Raw genomic sequence first — 17,052 nt, 5'->3', positions numbered from 1 at the left:
GTTGTCGTGGAAATCATTGCATCAGCTATCATAAAAAAATATTTGTACGTGTTAAAATTCTTAAAATTCTTTGAACTAATCTTACTAGTAATAGTTTGAGTGGTTTTTAGGTTAAACACTAAATAAAAAAATGCATTAAATAGAAAGAATTCTCAAGATATAGAATAACATTTTCTTTTAACGAAAATTTTAATAAGAATTTTAATATCATTTTATCTCATCTGATTTTATAATTTTTTTAATTTTTTATAAAAAATAATATAAATAATATATTTTTTCTTTTTAAATTTTAAAATAAAACTAATATTAAAAAAATATATCTTAATAATATTTTATTTTATTTTTAATTTCAAATCTCAACCCATCTACAAACGATGCCAACAAAGACGGGCAGTGTCTTCATGGAGAAATGCTTGGGAGCAGTCAGAAACCGCAGCACACTGTGAATAATTTTTTTTTTTTTTTTCACCCCAGCACGTTGAGTGTGCTGCGGACTCTACAAACAGTAGAGTGTGATTTAGATTTTTTCTTTTACTAATGAAATTTTTTTAGTTAGGTGTGGCAGTTTCGTTTGGTTACCAAACATCTCTCAATTCATCTCAACTCATTATTACAATTTTTTCAAATTACAACACAAAATATAATAAACAATTTAACTTTTTCAAATCTCAAAATAATAATAATATTAAAAAATAATATTCTAACAATATTTTATTATCTCAACACAACTCAACTCACTTCAACTTTCAAACACAACCTGAAAGTTGAAACTACCAAACCAACCTGAACTCAACGGAGAAACCAAAGCCACCCCAACGCCAACGGCCACTCTCTCCTCTGATTTAAGAACAAAGAGGAGCTGAGCTTTTGCACGCAAACAAACAGACGACACTCTCTTTTTGTCTGAGTTTTCTATTCTGAAATCACGTAATATTGATTGTTTCCAGCGAAAACGGAATAAAAAATGATTCAGCAATCGGTTTCGAACCCTTGTCCAATCTCTATCCCATTTCCAAAACTCAAACCGCACTCCATGTCCTGGAATTCCTCTGCCTGTATTTGCTTTCGTTGTGATTTTCCCGGTAGTTATGTGAGAACGAGAATTCGCTGTGAAGCTGTGGATTCATCCAAGGTTGACATAAAACCGTCCCCGTCGTCGTGGGATTCGTCGGCGGCGAAGAAGAGTGGGCCCTACCCCGGAGGAATGGGGCCCTACACGGGGAGAGACCCAAATGCGAAGAAGCCGGAGTGGTTGAGGCAGAGAGCACCTCAAGGAAAGAGGTACGAGCAGGTGAAGGACTCCCTCTCCCGCTTGAATCTCAACACCGTCTGCGAGGAAGCCCAGTGTCCTAACATTGGGGAGTGTTGGAACGGAGGCGGAGATGGTGTTGCCACTGCCACGATCATGCTTCTTGGGGATACTTGCACCCGCGGCTGTAGATTTTGTGCTGTCAAAACCAGCAGAAACCCTGCACCTCCCGATCCATTGGAACCACAAAACACTGCCAACGCTATTGCAAGCTGGGGGTATGTGTAATGCTTTAGAGTTTGGAAACCATGATATTTTTTTGTAAGTAAAAACCGTGACAATTTTTTATCCGTAGTTGTTGAACTTGAACTAATAGAACTATTGTGATTTCGCTGTGTAATTATGCGGCTCCCTAAATAGAGCTAGATTTATTACACTCCATTATAAGTATTTGGAACAAGGGTTTTTATTAATTAGTAAAGAAAGAATTTGGAACAAGGACTACCATTATGATGCTTGAAACTTGTTATTTTGTTCCATAAGACTTTTGAACCGGTAGTTTTATAGTATTGAAGCTTATCACAAAATTGGACATTTATTAGACGTTTGTTGGGTGGTTTATAATACATACCTTATCATGTGTATCTCAATGCAATTTCATAATTCAATACTCTTTTTTTTTTTTTTGGTTTGATATTTCTAGTGTGGACTATATTGTTCTAACGAGTGTAGATCGTGATGATCTACCTGATGGTGGAAGTGGGCATTTTGCTCAGACTGTCAAAGCTATGAAGGTGTGTAAATCTTTCTGGCTATTGTCTCGAGGTGCTTTCTACTCAGTTTTGTTATGCATGCCATTGCAAATGAGGTTGAAATCAGAATTCAGGTTTGTTGGATACTATATGACTCCTTTTGCAGAAACTCAAGCCTGAGATCATGGTCGAGTGTTTAACTTCTGATTTTCGGGGCGACTTGAAGGCTGTAGAGACTCTGGTACACTCAGGATTGGATGTGTTTGCCCATAATATTGAGACTGTGAAACGGCTCCAGCGAATTGTCAGAGATCCTAGGGCTGGGTGAGTTGCAGTATATGTCATCTTTCTGCTTAGTCATTGATTGTTTGTTTCTGCCCCCTCCCCCCACCCTTTGTTTTTTAAAAGGTTTTCTCCCTATAGCAGTTTGAATCTTTTAAGTCTGTCTGCAAATTAGATATTTTATTTTTCATCTCTGCATTACCTTCCAATTGGTATTCCTATAAATAACTAGAAGAAACTATTGTTACTTTAAAATTAAAAGAAAAACAAAAAGAATCTAGTAAGAAGTTTTTAGGTATGAGAAAATTTGGAAAGCTTTGAGAGCTATAAGACGAGGAAAAAAACTAGCAGGAGTGATGTAAGACCTCATTCTGTTGATTTTAGAGTGCATTTTCAGGCGGACTCATTCTGTTGATTTTAGAATGCATGATTGGACTCAGTTTAGCAGTTGGTGTGCCAGGCTTATTGGCGTACCCCATATATGGCCTTTGTTTCATAGATTTTTTCTTCCTCTATACTGAACATGTGTTTGCTGATTCTATTTATGTTTCTTGTGTTTTGTTCATTTATGCAGGTATGAACAGAGCTTGTCAGTTCTAAAACATGCAAAACTCAGCAAGGAGGGCATGATAACAAAATCCTCTATAATGTTGGGCCTTGGAGAATCTGATAATGAATTGAAAGAAACCATGGCTGATTTAAGGGCTATAGATGTCGATATTTTGACACTTGGACAATACTTACAGGTTAGTTGATAAGCAATGGTTCGTTGCATAACACCAATCTGCCTCTCGTTTTGGGAAAATTTCAGGGTCTTACATGATTACATCCTATTTTTTTCCCTGATTTTCCTTGTTGCAACCAGTCTGGGTAGTAACCACTATTGGAGGTTTATAATTTTATATATAATTATGTCGTCAAAGTTTGCAATTGTACGTGTGTTCATAAGGGTATTTGCCATGTAGCTTACAGAAGGGACATTTCTAAATAGGAGCCAAGTTCTTGATATTTTTCCAAACCTTGAGAGAGTTTGGGGTAATATATACTAGTTTATATCATGACACCGAAATCCGAGCATTCTGGCACATGAAAAATGGGATCATTTTGAAACTTTATTAAGCTGGCTCATTGCTCGGATCTGGCACTACTTGGCTCTTGGTATTAACTTGAATGTGGTTACAATTGTTTGTTGCAGCCAACTCCATTACACCTGACTGTCAAAGAGTATGTTACCCCTGAAAAGTTTACTTTCTGGAAGGAATATGGGGAGTCCATTGGATTTCGTTATGTAGCCAGTGGACCACTGGTGAGCTCTCTGTTATTGTTTTCATAGATGATGGTATCCTTATTTTCCATTCTCATATGAATGGATACTTTTTAGAATACAAATAGCCACTGAAATGGACTAACAGGTTGAGCTCCTCCTATCCAAATATATCTTGGTTTTCTGACTAGTGTTTGGGTGGACTAGAAAATTGGGGAAAAAATTTGAAGTCAAAATGGAAACCATTTCTTCAAACTAATTGCTAACTAGTAATGTGATTTAATAATTTTCTCAAGCTCATACTTTGAATTTAAGAAATAAATCTTACAAGTTCAACATGTATTGATTTTTCAGGTCCGATCCTCATATAGGGCTGGCGAGCTCTTCGTTAAGACGATGGTTAGAGAAAGGGTTAATAGCACTGCTGGCAAATCCTAATGAGTTTTGGCTATTGTTGACTTTCCGATGTATTGCTGTTGAGCTAACCACAAATTAGTGAATGGCGTGTCGTGGGCAAATGACTGCAAAGGCAGTCCTAAATCATTATAGTCTAAATTTTTGTAGGTCTAGTGAACAAATGTCTTCATTTTTTTGAGGATTTTGTTTTTATGTTGAAACCCATTACCTGGCTTACAAAATTTCAATAATCTTCAAGTTAGCATTTATTCTCACATTATAATTTGCCACTGGTGCTATTTTTTTACACTCTTGAGACTAATATGTGCAGAAAGTTGAAAGATTTCAAACAAATCCCAGAAGGAGAGATAGAAGTTGGTTCTTGGATATTTCTATGCCATTTTTGTGGCTTTCTTATGCCAATGCATTTGGTTGGAAAATGAAGTAGCCACAAGTGTCTTTAGAAAACAGAAACAAAGGGTAGGGTACATGAAGTATACAACATGAATTCCACTTCAGATCTGAATTGCATGACCAGTCACAAGAACAGGAGCTGGGATATTCTCTTTGAACTACTCTTTTTAGTCGGGAAGCAATTGGCTGTCATACATGAGCAAGTAGTAATTGATGTCACAAATGAATAATAATCAAGCCGAGTAAGAAGATGTGAAATCTAGTTCAAAATCATGCAGCGTTTAATTCGTACATGGATTAGGGATAGGTAATAACTTAATAAGGTTTAAGATATTTTGAGTCTGTCTTACTTGGTAATCGATGAAAGATTAGGCTAATGGATATTTAGGGTCCGTTTGGCAATATAAGTATTCTCAAATATTTAATTCTCAAACATAGTCAAACATAAAACATTTTCAATTTTAAATCTTAAAATTTTTCATCTAATCATTACAACTTTCGCAAACTCCCAAACAAAATTTAAAAAAATAAAAACACTATTTTTTCAAATTTTAAAATAAAAATAAAAAATAAAATTTTATATTAAAACAAATTTTAAAATTTCTTTCATTTTTCAAAATCTAATAAAACATCTTAATTCAAACTATTTTATTATCATTCACAGATATACTAAAATATATATCCAAATGGGCCTTTAGTCTTTTAAAATAATATCATATATAGTATCTCCTCTAATTTTTATTTTATTACACTGGTGTAAGAGTATTGGTATTGGATTAGTTAAATCACTTCAAATCAAGTTATGAGTTATAGTAAATGAAAAACCAAAGTCATATTTTATAAGTTACTGTTTACCAACTAAAAGAATATGTTATTAAAAAATATTTTCACTTTTCACTCTCACGTCTCCTCTCTCCCTTCCTTCCCTTTCTTCTTCTTTTTTCTTCCTTTCTTATGGTAATAATAGCAACATGAAAACTGTTTGAAAAGAGTACAAAAAATCCCAATTCTTCCATGGCCCCTCACAAGCATAGCAGAACAAACAAAATTTCATCATCCAGAAAAAGAAAACAAGACATGAAAGAGTGAGGTAGTTATCGTGTTAAATAATTTGGTTGGATAGTAAAAATTAAATTATTAATTAATATATAGAATGTATTTATAAAATATAAAAAAATTATTAAAATATAAAATATTATATTATTATTTTAACTAGTCTAATATAAATTAATCCCTTCAAAAATTTTGATTTTAGCCAGAACTTTAAATTTTAGTCAAAATTTAGACTTGAGAATAGGGTAAATGTTCTAAGAGCGCTCACATCTGAACGTGTATTCCAAAATTTAATAACAAGACATTTAACTTTTGATTAAAAAATAATGCCCTGCATTGGGCTGATCATTATAGGGAAGGAATTTAACATTTGAACAGTACATCCCATATTTGAGAACTATTGTAGCTCCTCAAATTGTTTTGTACAAGCACGTGCTACGTCCACCGCTCTGGGAGTTACCGTTAGGCAATTTTTTTTTTTTTTTTGTTTTTTGTTTTTTTTACATGTTTTTTGAACACTTTTAAATATTTTTAAAAAATTTTTAAAAAAAATTATAATATTATTAAAAAATACTTCATTAATCACTAAGTAAAATAAATAAAAAATTACAGTGATAAAATAGAACGATAGAAATAAATAGTAAAAGTAGCATTTTCCTTTATACAAATTTCTTATTTGACCAACAAAACATACCCTTCCTCCGATTCTGTACACTTCATTTTGTGCCCATACTTGTTATGGCTGGAACTTGACAAAAAAGTCGCAGTTGAGATGATCCGATTTTCTTTTATTTGAGCATTTGGAAAAATATGATTTTTTTTTTTAAATTATCATTATGAAAGTACTATTTTTTTTAAGCACTATTCTAAAAACATTGTCATTTGAAGAGATAAATAACTTACAAAAGTTGTTATAGATGAAGAGTTGTAAACACAGTGACAACCAATAATTGAGTGATTAAGAAAATGTGAAAATAAATAATTTAAATAATAATAATAGATTACTTTAATAGAAGAGAAATCCTTAGAGTTGGTTTGGCTGGTTTTCACACAAAAACAGCTTATCACTTATACAGTTACACGTATACCTTCCACCATATCTATCATATACCAGCAAACATCATAAAATTGATTTCAAACAAAAACTCCTTGCACCCCCTTTCATCCATTGGCTCTCACACCATACCAAATCGTAACCCCTAGTCGCACCTACACCCCCTTCATCCCTCACACCATACCAAATCGTAACCTCGAACCGTACTCGCACTCCCGAATCACATCCCTCGGGTCGAAGCTCAACCCGAAGAAAATCAATCGCACCCCTTTCGTCGAAGCTCAACCCGAGATTGCGGGTTTGTGATGGTCTCATTGTGATTTTAAGCTTATTCTCTATACTTGATGATCTAAGATTGCGGATTTGAGATGATTTTCACTGTGATTTTGAATGGATTATGATTTGATTGTGGGTTGATTTTGGTTTGATTGTGGGTTGATTTTAGTTTGATTGTGGATTTTGGTTTGATTGGGTCTTGATGAAGAGGAGATGAAGATGATCAACGGAGATGAGGGAGATCGACGATAGAGATGCGTCGGATTGAGATGCTTGCGTCGGCATCAGCGTCGGACTGAGGCAGTGTACAAAGAGCAGCAACGAAGAGAAAGGCAGAAGACGGTGCAAATGAGAAACGGACTAGCACATACGAGTTGATTCTCTTAGAGTGATTTTTCCTACGCGGCTTGAGATGAATAGAGGGCTGTTTTTGTGAGATTTGCAGCCCAACCGTTGTGAAGTGCTTCTCAAATAATAGAATAGAGAAAGAACACAGTGTCGGTGTCAGTATATGATGTAGAAAATTTTAGGAGTCGTTTGGATTGAGAAATTCTCTCAACTCATCTCATCATTATAATTTTTTTAAATTTACACACAAAATATAATAAATAATTCAATTTTTTTAAATATTAAAATAATAATAATATTTAAAAATAATATTATAATAATATTTTACTAAAATCATATCATCTTATTTCATCTCACTATCTAAATAGCTCCTAGAAAAATGGGTAACTAAAATAGAGAAATGTATTTTTTGACTAAAGTTTGACAAAAAATTTAAAAAGTTGTGAGTGCACTAATTCCATTTTCTTAAAAAATAAAAACATAAACCTCAAATGAAATGAAATCAAATGTTAATTTCAACATTTTTTTTTTGTTAATAATAAAAGAGTAATTGTTTAATGAATTATTAAATAATATGTATTTGTGTGTATTATACGGAAGTATGTATGTGTATACATTTAGACAGAGAGAAGAAAGGAACGGGGAAGAGTTTTCTTTGTCACAGCGTACACCAGCTTTATTCATCTATCGGGTGATTAAAATATCGGAGGAAAAGACCAGAATGGGAAGTGATCCGGCACAGATTCCAACGAGCTTCGGGCATGAGCTGAGGGCTTGCCTTCGTTGCCGCCTCGTCAAAACCTACGACCAGGTCCACCCACACCTTCGACTAAAATATCAGTTTTAGGGTTCAATAGGTTCATCTTCTTCTTCTTCTTCTTCTAGTTCCAATTCAATGGTTACTCTATTTTGACAAATACTGCACAGTTTCGGGAATCGGGGTGCGAGAACTGTCCTTTCTTTAAGATGGACGAGGATAACGAACGTGTCGTTGATTGCACCACTCCTAATTTTACTGGGTATGCATCATTCTTACTTTTATCATCATCATTGTTGTTTTTTATGTTATTGTTACTATGATGTTTCTTACCCAACATGGATTAGAGTTTGCCATAAATTTTGTTTTGCTTTTGTTCTTGAATTATCTGTAATCTTGAAAACCTGTGAAACTTTGTCCATCTTATTTTTGCTCACTTTTCTTAGCAGGAAAAAAGTAGGAACTAGTTTGGTGCATCTTCTAGTATTCCCAGAAATCATTCTTCCTGTATTATTTTGAAATGTCAATTGTTTGAGTATCATTGATTTTTCAAGGGTAGTGGTACCTGGGCTTGCTAACACGTGCCGTAATTGTTTATTTTGGTTATCAAGTTCCATTTCCCGATCTCTCGTATTTTGATTTTTTCCTTTTATCGGGACTCTTGCAGGATAATCTCGGTCATGGAGCCAAGTAGAAGTTGGGCTGCTCGGTGGCTGCGAATTGGTATGGTAAACATCTTATTAGTTATTACAGCCGAGTTCTTGTCGTCTCTCTTTTTGGCTCTACGGATTTAGCACATGCAAGAATTCCTTAGATCGCTCTCCCTTCGTAAATTTTCTGTACGGTTACCGTAATTTACCGCTATCCTCGCCAATCATAATTCAATTCAAAATTGTGGTGTACTCAAATTTTGATGCATGAATGTTGTTGATCTGAAAGTTTCATTCTTTTTCATTCCCTGTCGACACTTAAGTAAAAGGCAAAATAGAGAACAAAACTTTCTTAGTTAGATTATGATATGTTTGTTCACATCGATGCTATAATTTTCCCTATACCATGGGATGGTCTCAATCTTGTTAATCTGATTATCGTGTTCTGGATTTCTATTACTCATCCTTTTCTAATTAGTATCCTGCATCTCCCTGTGTACCTTTTTTTTTTATAAGTAATCTCCCTGTGTACCTTTATTGAAACCTTTTTGTGTCACAGTGATCTGCATTCAAGAATACTTTTTTTTTTTTTTTTTATAAGTGATCTGCGTTCAAGAATACTCATTGCATGCCTATGACTTCAAATCAATTGGTTAAGATACTAATAAGAGGATCCTCTTAGGGTTGGGGATCAGGAAATCTATTGCTTATCACTTAACCTCTAGGTCATTGGCTAATTGCTTCAAAATTTTAAACATCATTTGAAGCATTGGTTGGTGGTCGGATGCTTGTAGCATTTGAGCATAGTTTGATTTTGGTCTGATGTTTCTTACACTCCCTCTCTTAAATTGGAAGTTGGGTGTCACTATTTTCTCATACATGGTTATTAGAAATCCCGAATAGTTGATTTTTGAGCTCCCTCAGGCTTTTGTTATCTGCTAACAGTGATGTTTCCTAAAAAATTGAAATTTTATTTTACTTGTTTGAACATTTGCAAACACTTCTTTAGATGTTTTTGGGTCCATATACAATTTTGCATTTGAAAATCTAAGTTTGCTCGAATTGGTTTTTGTAATTTTGAGTTTAAGTTCCTAAATACTTTTTGCAGGAAAATTTGTCCCTGGTTGTTACACTCTTGCAGTCTCAGAGGCTCTTCCAGAGGACTTGCAGGTTTGTGTATATAAATTTTTACATTCAGTTATATCCTTTCAATATGAATTAGCAAAAACAATGTCTCCTTGCATAATATGGATTCCAAACATCTTATAAAAAATATGGATTCCAAACATTCATGTCATAAGATTTATTTGATTTTGGAGAGGAATTATGTTACTTTGCATATATCTCTTTCTTCTAATTAACACAAATTGTGGTACATAGTATTGAGTGAGTATAGGTTGTAAATAAGATCCCACATTGCTTTGGAGGGAGAAGCTCTTGCTCTTTATAATGATTATAGGGGGGCTCCAATTGTACCATTAACTAGTCTTTTTTCAGTAGGGGCACAAATGTGACTTGGCCTTTATTGGATCGTTACAAATGATTTCAAAACCATTCTCAACTAGAAGTATGGGATTTGAGCCATGCCACCTATAAAGGCCAAGTCATTTGTAAATGTAACATCATATACTGAATGGGTAGCTACAGTAATTGTTAAACTAACTACTCGTACTGTTACTTGTATCTTTAGCTTTTCAGTTATTGCATTTCATTGGACCTTTCAACTTCAAATCTTTGTAACGGGCCATTTTATTGGATTCTTGCAGAATTTATGTGAAGATGAGCACGTGCAATATGCGCCACCGAAACGTATATGAATGTGGAAAGTAGCTGAAATTTGAACATTTGATGTAACCAAATCCTTGTTGCAAGAACCAGGACAAAAAAACGTTGAAGCGTTCTTCTGCATCCTTCTACATATGCGATAGGATTTAATCTTTTTTTGTTGTCTTTCCTGTGTTTTTTTTTTTTTGGTTGTCTTTGATATGCTTGCGTGGAAGTTTTGGTTCTTATAAGAGCAGACAAAAGAAGGAAAAAAGATATAGAAAGAAATGCCCTGGCCTTTATCCACGAGGCTTTATAACGACTTAAAAGAGACAGAAATTCATGTAATTGATATATTTTTAGGCATTGCAAAACACTTCATCAGACTGATAGTAAACTTTTATTTTAACGTGAGAGGATCTGAGATATTTGGGCAGTGATGAAGAATATCAAACGGTATTTTAATGCAAGCAATCTAGCAGACTGGCAAAATTTCGTTGGATTCCATATTTCTGATAGCCCGTGTGGAATTCAGTAGAAATAAGGTCTTCAATTTACGTGATATAACTGAGAGTGCTGCGTAAATGGAACAGATTTGAAGACCTTATTTCGTTGACACTCTCAGTTGTGCCATGTAAATGAGACAAGTCTGAATGATCTGATTGGTGCATATCTAAATGGACAATGGTCCATTCCTCATTAATCTTAATCTAATTTTACTCCTGGGCTACATGAATGTTGAGTTCTCTGTTTCAGTTTTGCATTTGATCTTCATGTGCCGATGACCCAAAAAAAAACTGAAAACTGAGCTACGTTGCTGGGTACCAGGATGAGCTTTTGGAGGTCCAAATTGACCAATAAATTACCTCTCTTGCAAGATGTTGATACATGTTCAGAACTCAACTCTGAGTTGCATCTCTCGAGTCTCAGACTACTTTTGAAGGTAGGCTAAGTTCCTTTCTGCATGTAATTCTATTTGGATTGTAATCTTGTTCCATGTCCTAACCTATGTTCCTTCGACCTTCGGCCCTTGGAGCCTTATGAAAACACCCACCATTTTTTTACCATATCTGTTAGCCAATCAATGGTGTATTCCACTTAGAGCCTCTTGACAAAGCAATGAGAAGTTAGGGTTTTTTTTTATTATATATATATATATATATATATATAAACGGAGCATAATGCATTCATTAATAATAAACATTACAAAGTTGACCTGAAACAAACATACAAGCCAATTACAACGTTGATAGCTTCTCAGCACACTTCGTGACTGATATGGTCTAGTCCCAATTGCAAATCTCTAAAGACCTAAGTCTAAGAGATAGCAAACTCTGTCCATGACAGAGGTATAACCAAGCCCCTTACTTCGACTAAGCGGAGTAGGGTGCAGCAAACCCCACACACACTCCATCTAAAGCGGAGAGGACACAACTCTTCGGACTAAGGTCCGAAGAGACGATGTTTTTGATTTTTTATTTTTCTAAATAACAAAAGACAGTGCAGAAATCGAAGATACATGAGAAAACAAGGATTGCATCTTAAGAAGATCTAGATCTGCATTTTCAACCTTGGTGAAACCAAAAAATCACAAGCCGAGGCTGTGATGGCTAGGGTGGGTAGCGGGGCCCCACTACCCCGCCCCTTCATGGACGGGTGAGCTACCCTGCTCCGCCCATAGGGGCCCCCGCCCCGCATGGAGAAGGCCTAGAGGGGCGGGGGCGAGGGCGGGGGCAAGATGACCCCAGCGGGGCCTCGCCCCCCGCTCCACTCCACATATATAATTTTTTTTTATATTTATATATATAAATATATTATATATAGATATATACAATTTATTAAAGATTTGAAATTGTATTCAAGTCATTGGATTGCCTTGGCTTCCTAGGCCAACCTTTATATAGGATGACTATTGCATTGTCTTGGCCTCCTATAAAAAGTTAGGCCTGCCAAAATCTAACTCTAACGAGTTTAAGTTCTTTTTGTATTTATAAATTTAAATTTATAATTAAATTATATTATAATTTAGGTCTAAATAAATATTTTTAGACCAAAAAAATTTTGTTTAGACCCATTGTGTTGGCCTAGGTGGATGGCGGGGCGAGTGAGGTTTTTTCCCCCGCCCCTGGCATCGGGGTGGGGGGTAGGGGGAAAAACCCCACCCTCGCATGGTGCGGGGCGGGGACGGGTACCCCCCGCCCCGCACCATGCGGGTATCAGCCCTAGTGATGGCTCGTGAGGATCACACATCACCCTGGAGGAATGGTGGATGCTCATGTCTGAAGTAGCCGGTGGTCCTGGACCTAGAAAAGCACTATGAGTGATGGCGTGTGGGTTACATGCGCTCGTTGCCCTCACCTATGGGCCGTGCTTGTGGCTCACGCGCCGCTCTATTCGGCGAATTTTTCCGCCCGTCTGAAAGATTGGCGACTTGGGAAGCCCATGGTGGGGCGCGTGGTGATCGCCGAACGTCAGAAAGTAGCAGATCAGACTTCCTCCATCCTTAGCCCTGAAAAAAACTTGAAAATAAAAAGAAAATGATGAAATAAGAGATTAGAGGGAAGAGAGAAGAGGGTGGGAGGGGAAGCTCCTCCCCCTTGCGATTTTAGATCTCTGGGGGTTTCTAGAGATAAGGGGGAGAGAGAAGAAGGGGGAGCTTCTCTCTCTATCTTGCTAGGGCCGGCTCTCCTAGTAGGTGATGTCAATGAGAAGTTAGTTGAATCCACAAAACCTTATCAATGAGAAATAACAAAACCACAAAATTCTGATGAAGTTTGAGGACAGGATTGGTGAAAAGAAGGAAAAAGAAATCTTGGAAATGCTATTCACTTCTGTAAGTTCATACCAGTGTGTTGACTGTAAACATGAGGTTGCAAAGCAAATGCTTCCAATGGCAGCCTTCTAGTTCTATAACCGATCCAGAAACTAGAAACTAGGTGTGGCAGAAAAACATATCAAGACAGATTTTCGATTAGAATAGAAAAGAAACAAATAATTTACATCCTTTAATCGCAAGATCTCCTCTGCTTCAGCATTGCATCACAGACCTTCACAGCATCAAGATTATCTCTTACATTATGTACTCTAACAATGTTTGCTCCACCTAAAACACTGGCTGTGACAGAAGCAATAGTGGCAGGATCTCTCTCATCTGCAGCAGTTCGAGAGCAAATGTCACCTAAAAATCTCTTTCTCGAGGGTCCAATCAATATAGGAGCATGAGACATGGCGAAACTCTTTTTTGCAATCTCTGCACGAATGCTTGGTAAACCTGTTAGGATGTCCAAATTATGTTCACTTCTCTTTGAGAATCCAACACCGGGGTCAATAATTATCCTCCAAGCTGGAATACCTGATAATTCCGCATCCTTAACTCTCAAGTATAACTCAGAAGCTACCTGCTTACAAACATCATCATACTGGAGGTTTTCAGTATTTTGCATCGTAGATGGGTTCCCCCTCATGTGCATTGCAACATATGGAACCTTCAGGCCTGCAACAACTCTAAGCATGTTAGAATCTAACTTCCCAGCAGATACATCATTCACAAGATGAGCCCCTTTGTTGATTGCTTCTGAAACAACATCTGAATAGAAAGTATCCACTGATATGAGCTTTCCCTCTACCTCAGGCATCCTTACAACAGCTTCTAAAACAGGGATAAGCCTATCTAGTTCTTCTTCAGCAGATATCCAAGAGGCCATTGGCCTTGTCGATTGAGCACCAATATCAATTATATCGGCCCCTTCAGAAATCATCAAGCGGACCTGAGAAATTGCAGCGTCCACAGAAACGAACTTTCCCCCATCACTAAAACTATCTGGGGTCACATTCAGAATACCCATGACAGAGGTTCTCTGTGACCAGTCCCATAAACCCCTTTTAATGGGTAAAACTCTTTTCATGCCTTCCTTTCCAATAAGGGATTCACCACCCATTTTCTCCCATGACTCAAAAAGTCCATCAGAATCCACTGAAAAGGAATGCCAGCAGGTAACTGTATCGCAATCAGCAACTGATCCCAACAAATCCATTAGAGGGGCCATTACAAATGGTCTCTCCCAAATTCTTTCATGGGGTATAGTTAGAAGATCAGAGTGGACCTTGAACCTTCCATAGAACAATATGTCCAGGTCAATTGGTCTTGGACCATACCTTATACCATCAGTACGACCCATGTCTGTTTCTATTTTCTTGAGCACTCCCAATAATTCATGTGGGCCGAGTTTAGTGGCAGCTCTAACTGCTGAGTTGAGAAAGAGAGGCTGATTGGTCACATAGGCTGGAGCTGTTTCATACAAACAAGCATGTCTTGTAATATTTATGCCCGAGTTGTTCATCAACTCCAAGGCTTTGTTGAAATTATGCAGTCTATCACCCACATTGCTTCCCAAAGCAATAACTACTTCCTGCTCTGGAGAATGAACTTCCACGGAGGCATTTGGGGAGGAAGAATGCAGTGCTGCAGAAAGGATGGGAACAAGTATATAGAAACTGGCTCAGATTAATTCATCCAAAAAACAAGAGGGCTCATATAACTTCTTTCTGCAATCAAAGTATCGCAACCAACCATAGTTTATGTCCTATATGGCACAGTTATCCCTGAGAGCTGATTTTCGTAATCATGGTGAAAAATTCTGAGTGGCATTCAACTAAAAACCCATTATTTCACCCAATTTAGACGCCAAGTTGTTTAAACTGAATATACATTACCTCTAAAATACTTTGTGAAACCACTAAGCCAAAGTTTGTTGGGCACAAATTGCTTCAAAGTATTCATATCAGGAGCGGCTTCTCAACAACGTGAGGTTGAAGTAAATATTCTATTCCTTTTTTAGTCTGCACAGTTATATAAAGAGTGAAAAAGAAGGCATTTCTGGACAACTTAAAATCAGGAGTTACCATTTACTAATAAAGGTGATAAAAATTATTTAAGTAAAATAAAATAGCAGACAAATTTTTACAGGACAGTACACTAAAACCTAGCAGCCAAAACAAAAGATTCAAATTGACAGAACCTTAGAAAGAAGACTACTAATGTGAGAATTAGAGTTAACTGCTCTAACTATGGCGTGGCATATAATGTCTTGTGATAAGAACTTACTCATCACTTCCTTTTTTAGACATGACTGTGACTTAATATTTCGGCACTGTAAGTATGCAAACCGAAAAAAGAAATGCATAGACATTTTCAGTTTTCAGTTGAACACTAATAACAAAAGTTGACTCCCCATACTTGGGCTAAATACAGCCCCTAGAGAAACTATTTTTTCAAGTGATCTAAACAAGGCACTTGTACTTGAAGTTATCCAACAAATCTAAAAGCTAGGAAGTTCACTTAAGACCCCCTTAAAAGTATTTATTTAATTCTAACACGAAATCCGCCTGGTACTGAAGGAAGATTAAGTGAAACCATAATTTGGAATTCACGTAACAAAATTTTAATAGATGAAAGAAAACAAAGTCCAAAAGAATCAAATGCACAAAAGAAGCTACAGAAATTTCTAGAGCAAAGGCAGCATATCAATAAGAGAACAAGAAAAGCTAATTTCAAACCATAAAACGGGAGATTCCAAAGCTTAATTGCTCGTTTATCTTCGGGAAAAAAATGGTAAAAAGTTATCTTCTTTTTCAGATGAACAATAAAACTAAAAAAGTGGAAGCGAATACCTTTTCGTGAAGACGAATTTTACATATGAAAGTGGTATGCTGGGTGCGAGACCTGCTGAGACTCCTATATACTCTAATGTAAAGTTGGAAGCTGAACAGGGAGAGCTGTGTACTGCTCCAGGAAGATATCAATCCGAACAAGCAGCTGCAGATAGAGAAAGTGAGAGAGGAGATGCCGAGCAGGTGAGTAGGGTCTGCATTCGTACATTTTCTTAAAGTGAAAACGACTGTCGTTTGTTTGGTGGATCTGCATCAATCCCCAGTCGTTTTATGCCAGCAGCCTTTCTCAGCTACTCCATAATCTATGAAATTTTTTTTTTTTTATCATTCACCATCTCACACCTTACATCTTATGAAAAACACTTCTATATTTTATAAAAAATACATCCACATTCTATAAAAAACTTATAAGTATAAAATGTGAGAATAAATAATGACTGATTAATAATATTATTTCTGTCGAAAATTTCAAACTTTCCAAATAAATGAAAAAAGAAGAAGATAGTTATATAGAAGAATAGATCTTACCATATTTATTATTTGAGAATTTAATTTTATTAATTTAATATTTTTAAAAATATATGTTCATGATTTATCATACAGCTTGACATCTTCAAATTTCGACAATAACTTGATAGAATGTTTTTTTCTATACATGAATGAAAGTTCAATTTCATTAATTTAGCATTTTTTAAAAAATAAACGGCCACGATGAAAACACGTGGGATAGAATACATCCTGCAATTGAAGTGTCTAATTGAATATTTCTAAAAATTTATTTAGAGTAAATCCATTGAAGATTTGGCTATTAAATCATAAAATGTAATCACATTAAAATTTAACTACAGTCACTTCTAAAATTATTTTTAAATTTGAAAGGAACTATTCATTCATCAAATACATTTTATATTAATTATTTCTCTCTTCCTTTAATATCAATTATTTCTCTCTCTATTTTAAATGACAATTGAAAAAATATAATTAGAATACAATTACTAATTAATATATAATATTATGAATAGTAAAATATGATAAAATAAAATAAATTCATAATTAAAAAAATAAAAAAAATTTCAAAATTATTAATTACTCGTTACTATATAATGAATAAATTGATAATTTA

General features: G+C 35.6%; 3 protein-coding genes across 5 annotated transcripts; 2 read left to right on the top strand and 1 right to left on the bottom strand.

The window, feature by feature from the left end:
• Positions 1-741: 741 nt before the first annotated feature.
• LOC108989379 (lipoyl synthase, chloroplastic-like) lies at positions 742-4,212 on the top strand. The gene is made up of 6 exons (XM_035686162.1): positions 742-1,527; positions 1,953-2,043; positions 2,168-2,325; positions 2,858-3,029; positions 3,479-3,589; positions 3,902-4,212. Exons 1-6 carry the CDS (start codon positions 965-967, stop codon positions 3,983-3,985), a joined length of 1,179 nt encoding a protein of 392 aa, XP_035542055.1. The 5' UTR covers positions 742-964; the 3' UTR covers positions 3,986-4,212.
• A 3,497-nt stretch (positions 4,213-7,709) lies between these two features.
• LOC108989352 (transcription elongation factor SPT4 homolog 2-like) lies at positions 7,710-10,699 on the top strand. Of its 2 annotated transcripts, none has more exons than XM_018962911.2 (5): positions 7,710-7,899; positions 8,016-8,107; positions 8,513-8,573; positions 9,604-9,665; positions 10,262-10,699. In XM_018962911.2, exons 1-5 carry the CDS (start codon positions 7,810-7,812, stop codon positions 10,323-10,325), a joined length of 369 nt encoding a protein of 122 aa, XP_018818456.1. In that variant the 5' UTR covers positions 7,710-7,809; the 3' UTR covers positions 10,326-10,699. The 2 variants fall into 2 exon arrangements, with proteins under 2 accessions (XP_018818456.1, XP_018818457.1); XM_018962912.2 differs by having other exon boundaries at positions 7,711-7,899; positions 8,513-8,568; positions 10,262-10,640.
• A 1,805-nt stretch (positions 10,700-12,504) lies between these two features.
• LOC108989395 (folate synthesis bifunctional protein, mitochondrial-like) lies at positions 12,505-16,115 on the bottom strand. Of its 2 annotated transcripts, XR_004798581.1 has the most exons (4): positions 15,930-16,115; positions 14,973-15,098; positions 13,105-14,721; positions 12,505-12,778 (listed from the first exon to the last, which is right to left on the bottom strand). XR_004798581.1 is itself a non-coding variant. In XM_018962973.2 (3 exons), exons 2-3 carry the CDS (start codon positions 15,037-15,039, stop codon positions 13,265-13,267), a joined length of 1,524 nt encoding a protein of 507 aa, XP_018818518.1. In that variant the 5' UTR covers positions 15,040-15,098; positions 15,930-16,115; the 3' UTR covers positions 13,046-13,264. The 2 variants fall into 2 exon arrangements, 1 of the variants encoding a protein (XP_018818518.1); XM_018962973.2 differs by lacking the exon at positions 12,505-12,778 and having other exon boundaries at positions 13,046-14,721.
• Between the last annotated feature and the right edge of the window lie 937 nt (positions 16,116-17,052).

The sequence above is a fragment of the Juglans regia genome, chromosome 16, assembly GCF_001411555.2.
Source record: "Juglans regia cultivar Chandler chromosome 16, Walnut 2.0, whole genome shotgun sequence".
NCBI classification, from domain to species: Eukaryota; Viridiplantae; Streptophyta; class Magnoliopsida; order Fagales; family Juglandaceae; genus Juglans; species Juglans regia.
The sequence above is the reverse complement of the archived record's forward strand: the minus strand, read 5'-3'. Positions and strand labels throughout refer to the sequence as shown.